At 26.9% G+C, this 8,122-nt stretch overlaps 2 protein-coding genes across 6 annotated transcripts in view; one reads left to right on the forward strand and one right to left on the reverse strand.

The window, feature by feature from the left end:
- Nucleotides 1-1,923: 1,923 nt before the first annotated feature.
- On the forward strand, nucleotides 1,924-6,099 carry LOC117181458 (ubiquitin-60S ribosomal protein L40). Of its 2 annotated transcripts, none has more exons than XM_033374121.1 (3): nucleotides 1,924-1,990; nucleotides 2,433-2,632; nucleotides 5,768-6,099. In XM_033374121.1, exons 2-3 carry the CDS (start codon nucleotides 2,443-2,445, stop codon nucleotides 5,962-5,964), a joined length of 387 nt encoding a protein of 128 aa, XP_033230012.1. In that variant the 5' UTR covers nucleotides 1,924-1,990; nucleotides 2,433-2,442; the 3' UTR covers nucleotides 5,965-6,099. The 2 variants fall into 2 exon arrangements, with proteins under 2 accessions (XP_033230012.1, XP_033230013.1); XM_033374122.1 differs by lacking the exon at nucleotides 1,924-1,990 and adding an exon at nucleotides 2,082-2,261.
- A 43-nt stretch (nucleotides 6,100-6,142) lies between these two features.
- LOC117181457 (polyphosphoinositide phosphatase) overlaps nucleotides 6,143-8,122 on the reverse strand; it is a 34,842-nt gene continuing 32,862 nt past the window's right edge. For all 4 annotated transcript variants that reach the window (XM_033374118.1, XM_033374119.1, XM_033374120.1 and 1 more), the window contains one exon: nucleotides 6,143-6,318. In XM_033374118.1, coding sequence (XP_033230009.1) covers nucleotides 6,208-6,318 — 111 coding nt within the window. In that variant the 3' untranslated portion in view covers nucleotides 6,143-6,207. The remainder of the gene's footprint in view (nucleotides 6,319-8,122) is intronic.

Below are 8,122 nucleotides of genomic sequence, written 5' to 3' on the forward strand. Positions count from 1 at the left end.
AAATCTCTATCCCTTCCACACACTACTCCTTTCCCCTGCCGAGTGAGTCACGCCTACCCCGAAAGGGAAATGGCTTAATGGTGTAATAATAATAATAATTAACTGGAAATTCTAATATTCTATTTTTTTATTGAAAATTGTTCTTTATTAGTCAAAAAATCAACTATTTGGTTGAAAATCTTTTTAATGAGAAATACATCTTTTTGATTGAAAAATCGGTTCTTCGCTTCAAAATGTAATTGCTTTTTAAATTTTTTTTTCTCGTGCTTGAAAATGTATCCATTGTTGTTAAAAATTCAAGTTCATTGTAGCGAAAATTATTATTCCTTATTAAAAATTGTCCCTTTTTGTTAAATCAGAGGGTTTTTAATAAGAACTATGTCTTGGTACAAACAGCAACTATTAAAATTTCCGTTAAGAATTTTTTTTTTAAATTAATTAGATGAACATTGAAATATTCTATTTTTTATTGAAAATTGTTCTTTTTCTGTTGGAAAATCAACTATTTCGTTGGAAATCCGTAAATTGTAATAAAATATAATCTTTTTGATTAGAAAATCAATCCACTTATTAAGAAATACACCTTCTTGGTTGAAAAATCAGTTTGTTAGTTGAAAATTTAACTGCTTTTTTAATTCGTTTTTCTCGTACTTGAAAATGTATCTATTGTAGTTAAAAATTTAACTTTTTGGCAGCGAAAATGATTATTTCTCATTAAAAATTCATTTACTTGGCTAACAAATATTTTTTTTACTATTTTTTTCAACTGAAAGTTCAAGTGCTTCATTTTTTTCAAAATTGATTTATGTTTAATCGAAAATTCGTATTTTTGGTAAAAACTTATTCTTAAGTTTAAAAATTCTTTTTTTTTAAAGTTAAAATAAACTATATGTAATAAAAAAATATAGTGAAAATTGGACTATTTTCTTTAAAATTCGTTTTTCTTAGGATGGAAATTAATTTGTTCTACTGAAAATATAGCAATTCCATTTTTTGTTGAAAATTTACCTTTATTAGTTGAACATATCAATGCTTAGATGAAAATACATTTTTTTTTAAAGAAACGCGTCTATTCAGTAGAAAAATATTGTTCTTGATTGAAAATTCATCTTTTTGGTCGAAAATGAAACTTTTATTTAAACATTCGTTGTTGTAACTGTTCAATTTTTGATTCAAAATTTATCTTTATTAGTTGAAAATGCGACTATTGGTTGTAAAAAATAGAAAATGCATTCTTTGAAACGTGATTTCAGTAGAAAATAATGATATATTTGTGAAATTCAGAACTACGCGGGAAAATATGACTAGTAATTAAAGTATCATTTCTTTCTTTTTAAACTGAATGACAATACTTTTACTTCGTTTTATGAACGGCTAGGGGTGAGAGAAATCCAAGATGTCTTCATGCCGAGGGTAAAAAAATACCAATTGCATGGGACGAAACTTTACTTTTTAATAACATGGAAAACAATTAGTTTTCACCATAAGTGTATTTAAATATTAGTTCTTCTTCAAAAGCTATTCAATTAAATAATTCATTCCTAACAAACAAGAAATGATGATCTTATTATTTGATCAAATAACCTTTGAAAAAGAAAATATACAAATACATGACTTATAGCGAACAAACATTTTTTTCACAATCATTGCATAGATAAGGTTTCGTCCCATGCAGTTGGTATTTTCACTTAACCTTCGGTGTGTAACAACCTTGCCAGCCGACGTCATGCTGTATTGATTTGCATACTTACTAGATATTCTCTGATATTCCGATTTTTTCAAAAAACTCTTAAAGTTTCATTTAATATTAAATATTTCATTATACTGTCAAATTAAAAAATCTCATTAATTAAAAAAAAAAATATTTTTTAATTCAATTCAATTTTCCCGCTCTTATGGTGGTGTCAGCACTATACATCCGTTTCGGAACGGAAGCAGTGTCTTTGGAAGGAAAAAGTAGACCTTTTCATGTGAGCACGTTGTCGGAAAGGTGAGCATATTTTATATTTTGGGTTTTTCATGTTTCAATTATTTTCTATACCATTCCGGAAATAGATGAATAACTTTTAATGTCGAATCTCGTAGTAAACTTCGAAATCGACGAGACTTTCAAAAATAAAAGACGCAGAAAAACAGTCGCGAACATATAACGTTGGCAACACGCACATGGGGAATGTCTATATCAAAATTTACAATTTATTACTGATCATTTTCTCTTTATTTTCTTTCCAAGAGTCTCTTTCGTAAAGTGATCGATAAAGGTATTGATAATATAATCAAATTCTATATATTTTGTCTACGTCAGCAATATTTTTAGTGTGCAATGATTATTTTTTGATTGTCGTTTTTAAAGGTGACATTTTCATTTTTTCTTGGAATACTTAAGTAATTAATATTTTGTTGTCTATTTATTTGCTTATCCCTTTCTGCAGATAAGCCACAATGCAGATTTTCGTGAAAACTCTGACCGGCAAGACCATAACCCTTGAGGTCGAAGCCTCTGACACTATCGAAAATGTGAAAGCCAAAATCCAGGATAAAGAGGGAATTCCACCAGATCAACAACGACTTATCTTCGCTGGAAAACAACTTGAGGATGGTCGCACTCTTTCCGATTATAATATTCAAAAAGGTAAGTCTTCGAATTTATATTGTTATATATTTCAATTTTTAATACAGAAGTCTATATATTAAAAGGTTTTTAAATTATTTTATTTGTGTCTCACAAGTAGCAGATTTTTATCAAAGTTTATTTCTTAGCTTAGATGTTATTATCTTGTTTATGTGGAAAATATGCAAAATTTCAATATCCATTATAATAATAAAAAGCTTCACTATCATGACATAACCTGAATTTAAATGAAGATTGATAGAAGTATATTAAATTTAAAAAAAACGGATAAAACCAATCTTAGTCAGGATCGCAGCAGCTCGGAGAATTTAGAACTTGTTAGGGAATGTCAGGAAAAAACTGACAAGAAATTTTCGATTGGAAATTCGCTTTTTTGGGTTGAAAATTTCACAAATTGGGATACATTTTTTTCTTCCTTCACTGAAAACATTTTTTTATTTACAAATTTGTCTCTTTCTTCAAAAGTCTATCTCATTGGTTTAAAAGTGCAATTATTTGGTTGAAAATTAATCTTTTTGGTTAACGAATCAAAGATTTGGTTAAAAAAAAATATTTTTTTATATTGAAAATTCAACTGTTTTGGAACATTCGTTTCGCTTGAGAATTTAACAATTTGGTTAATTTGGTTAAGAAGTTATCTTAACGCTCGAGAATTCAACTATTTGGTTAAATATCGAACTCTTTTGTTGAAAATTAATTTTTTACTGATTGTTTATGATTTTAGTCGAAAATTTATCTGGTTGACAATTGAACCATCTTGTTGAATTTTCGTTTAGAATAAACTTCTTTAAAGTCTTTTTGTGTTAAAAATTAATCTGTTTTGGTTGAGAATTCGACTATTTTGTTGAAAATTCTTATTTTTTGGTTGAAATATCAAATATTATATTTCTCGATAAAAATTCACCATTTTTAATTGGAAATTCAACTACATAAATGAAAGTAAATCTGCTATGTTATAGATTATAATTTCTTTTTAATTAATTTTTTTAACTGATGATTTAACTATCCCATTTTTGTTTGAAATTGTGTCATCCTTAGATGAGAATTCAGCTGTATTCTTGAAAATTGTAGTTTGTTGGAAATTCCTCTTTTGTGGTGGAATATAAACGTTTTTAGTGGCTATATTATCTTTTCGGTTGAAGATTTAACTATCAGGTAGAGAATTCCTTTAACAATTAAAATATTTGGTTTAAAATTCATATATTTTGTCAAAAATTTTTGAATTTTTTTTTTACTAAAAACGGCATTGTTCTACTTTTGGTTAAAAATTCACTTTATTGGTTGAAAATTCGTTTTTTTGTTTGTTGAAAATTTATTTTTCGAGCATAAAAATTGAACTATGTATTCTATTTTTTTTGACTGTATCTTTTCTAGTGGAAAATTCATCTATTTTGTTGAAAATATGTCCTTTTGGTAGAAAATTCATCTTTTGTGATAAAATTTCATCTATTTCTTCAAATTAATTTTTTTGTGGTTGGAGGTTCATCATTTAAGTTGAAAATAAATTTATTTGCTTAAAATTTAACTTTTGATACTCAAAATGTACCTATTCCGGGTTTTCTTAAAAATGTGTCTTTTTGAAGTTGAACATTTATTTTTTTCTGTAGAAGATTCATATTTTTGGGTTGGAAATTTCACTTTTTTAATTAAAAGCAACATTTTCGCTTTGAAAGCTCAATAGTTTTTTTTGCGGAACTTCGTCTCTTGACTCGATTATTAAACTGCTTTTTGAATATTCGTTTTTTTTTACTTATCTACTTTAGTAGAAACCACATATTTTTTGTTAAAAAATCGCGACTGTTGAGTTAACGTTAACAGTGGAACCATTTTGTTGAAAATGATGAAGTTTTGTTTGAAAATTACCTTTGAAACTGTTAATTAAATCATATATATTACATGTCTGGTTGGAATTTTATCTTCTGTTAAAAATTCCAGCATTTTCTTTAAAAAAAATTTTTTGTTTGTTTTTGGTTACAAATTTATTTCTGCTGTTGGAAATACATATTTTTGTTGAAAATATGTATTTTTTAGTAGAAAATTCATCTTTTGGTTAAAAAATTCCACTATTTAGTTAAGATTAATTTCTTTGGTGAAAGATTAGATTTAGTAAAAAAATTTGATTTCTTGGATTGAAAATTCATTTTTAACTGAAAATGTTACTATACTATTTTTGTTTAAAATTGACATTTTTTAGCTAAAAGATTGTCTTTTTTAGCTGAAAATTTCACTTTTTTCTTAAAAATTCATGTTATTGGTTTCAAAAGTTCCACTGCATTGCAAGCAATTCAGATTTATTGACAAAGAAATATTTCTCAATGGAAAATTTAACTTTTTCTTGAAATATCCTTTGTTTGATTGTTTGAAAATTAATCTTTGGTTGAGGATTCAACTAATTTGTAAAAAATTCGTATTTTTTGTTTTTACTCAATTGTTTTTGATTTCAAAAATATATATTTGTTGGTGGAAATATCAACTACAGATTTCCCGTTCGTTAAAAATTAATTATTTTTATCGGTTGCATTTTTTTGGTTAAAAATAAATTCTATTGATTGAAAAAGTATTTTGTTTAGTTTAGAACTATTTCGTTGAATATTAATGCATTTTACGTATGTATCATGTAATCTGGGGTTGACCCATCATAAAATTCTTTATGACTATTGTCAATAAAGTGTCAACATTTATTTAGAAATTTGATAAGGTTTAAGGTTTTTATAAGTAAAAAAAGTTAGAGCTGTCAGGAAATTTCGATATTGCAATTTTGTAGCACTCCCATTAATTTCAACCATTTCCGAAAGCGTTTTCTGAAATTAAGTTGAAAATAAAAGTTTGTCATAATTATGTATTTAATAATATATATTTAAAATTTCTGGTTTGACACAATTTTTGTGAAAATTTGATAAAATCTACATATTAATTTTGATCCATTATTTATAATTAACGCTTAATTTTGCTCCTTGAAGAATTGTTAATGAAAAAAAAGGTCTCTGATAAATTATTATTCGTAATCAAATGCAATATTCCCCAAATATTTCCATTGATAAATTCTTAAGATTCATTCACTTTAAAGTAACAATCTGTTCGGAAAATAAGAAAAAAGAAAGCCTTTATATTTATGAATCCCGTTTTCGATTACAGAGTCAACTTTGCACTTGGTGCTTCGTCTTCGTGGTGGTGTTATCGAACCAACCCTTCGAATTTTGGCACAAAAATACAATTGCGATAAGATGATCTGTCGAAAATGCTACGCTCGTCTTCATCCACGTGCAACTAATTGCAGAAAGAAGAAGTGTGGTCACACCAACAACATCCGCCCCAAGAAGAAGCTAAAGTAAACTTTGGATTCCATATCGAGGTCATGGAAAGTGTATATTTATTATTTTTTCACACCATTTCCGAAAAAAAATCGCAAGACCTGTACATTTGTATGACTCATACTTTTGGTTCAAATAAAATCTAACTGAACAAATGTTGGATTATCAGAAAGAATTCTTCTTTTATCTTTCATTTTTCTTCGGAATACTTTATTTTATACATATTTACAATATTTTCAACTCGACAAATTTAACATAATTGTTTTACATAATACTTGGCAGTTCAGGATGTACTACTCCCAAGAGAAGTTGTTGCTGATGGGCGTACCTTTCGTATAGAGTCATGTCATTAGGTTTCGGCACTGATCCGCCGACCTAGAAGTAATTAATATTCCATTAATTGAAACCATTTGGATCAATGAATTTTCAGAAACTGATGATTTTTAACTAGCGTAACAAATTAATTGAACGGCCAGGTGCAATAACGGTGCCCTTACACTTTTGAGTCACAAGGTGGGACCTGGACCTGGAATTCGGGAAATGACCTGGAATTTTATGAAATCGGGGAAAAACAGTGCATTTATTTTCTGACTAAGAATTTTACAAATTTTTAGAACAAAGAATCTGCATAAGTTTGATTTGAATGCAGTTTTAAAAACTGAAAACCTTAAAAAATAATAGTGTTTGGAATCGACAATTTTGGATTAAAAAAAAACTTTTTAGTTAATCAAATGCTTAATATTTACAAATATTTTATTGTTCATGTAAAATGAATAATTATAAATGAAATATTCAAAATAAAACAAAAAACTAATCTTTGAACCTTACAGTTTTAATTATTCTATTTGTAAACATTCAATTTACAAAAAAAATGGTTGAATTTTTATGTATAATAAATATTTAACACCTACAATTCCTAGTATAACAAAAATATAATGGTACAATTTTTTATATTTCTCGATTAAAATTGTTGAACATTATTTGCAGCTCAGTTTTTATTACTTAAAATGGAAACATTTTTAACTAGAGTTCAAATTTGTTAATTTCATGGACTGTGAAAAAGGTTTGCGAACCGGGAACATAATTTTATATATAAGTTCATGAAGGACAAACTAAAAACAAGTGACTTATGAAAATTTAAGAATATTGCTATTGCACCCAGCACCCATGGGTTAACCACTATAGAATCGAGGTTTTCTTTTCTGAATTTTCTTGAATTCTTTGGAAATATTTGAGGGTATTTCAAAAGATTCGAAGAAATTTTTTATCGGTTTCAATAATTTTATGCAATTTGCAAATTTTTAATAATTCAAATTAATTTTCAAGGGCATTAAAAAGTATTTTATGGAACTTTAAATGATTACGTGGAATTTTGATTGATTTCGATTATTTAAGAGATTTCAAAGGATTTTAACATATTTTAAAAGATTCCAAGGCATTTTCCAAAAAAAAAACAAAAGATTGTAAAGATTTTGAAATGTGTTGAGGTAGTTCAAAAGATTCGAAAGGATTTTCAAGTGATTTCAGTAATTTAATGGAATTTTAATTATTTTAGAATATTTTTAAATATTCCAACTTTTGAAATATTTAAAAAGATTTCGATAATTGAAAGCGATTTCAAAGATCACAGGGCATTTTCAACAGATTGAAAGAATTTCAAAATATTTCCAGGATTTTTTTTTATTGATTTCGGTAATTTGAAGCGATTTAAAAATAATTTAAAAGACGCCCATGCGTTTTCAATAAATTAAAAAGGAATCTAAGAAGACAGATCCTGAAATATTTTAAGCTTTTTTAAGATTGAAAGGAATTTTCAAAACCTCTGAAATTCCTACAAATTATCGAAATAATTTTCTAATTCCTGAAAATCTTGTGAATTTCCAAAAATACTCCAAATACCTTGAAACTTTGTAGAGGTTTTGAAAAGTCAAGAGAGTTAAAAACTTTCAAAATATTTAAAGTAATTTGAAAGATTTTAGGCAATTTTAAAAGTTTCCAAGAACTTTGTTGATGATGATTTCAGTAATTTAATGGGATTTCAAAGTATTTTCAATATTTGAGCGGAATTAAAGACTCCAATCAAAGATATTATAAACGTAGATGCGGTACGGGGCGTCAGAGTGGGGAATTATATATATAGGACATCACATTTTCTGTCCTATCGAGGTGCTGCCCTCAC

Source organism: Belonocnema kinseyi, chromosome 10, assembly GCF_010883055.1.
Source record: "Belonocnema kinseyi isolate 2016_QV_RU_SX_M_011 chromosome 10, B_treatae_v1, whole genome shotgun sequence".
Taxonomy (NCBI): Eukaryota; Metazoa; Arthropoda; class Insecta; order Hymenoptera; family Cynipidae; genus Belonocnema; species Belonocnema kinseyi.

What these genes read in the sequence shown, in the direction of transcription:
- LOC117181458 (XM_033374121.1), top strand. Translation starts at nt 2,443, where the DNA reads ATGCAGATTTTCGTGAAAACTCTGACCGGCAAGACCATAACCCTTGAG. An exon ending in CGATTATAATATTCAAAAAG is followed by an intron (nt 2,633 to 5,767) that starts GTAAGTCTTCGA and finishes TTTCGATTACAG; the next exon opens with AGTCAACTTTGCACTTGGTG.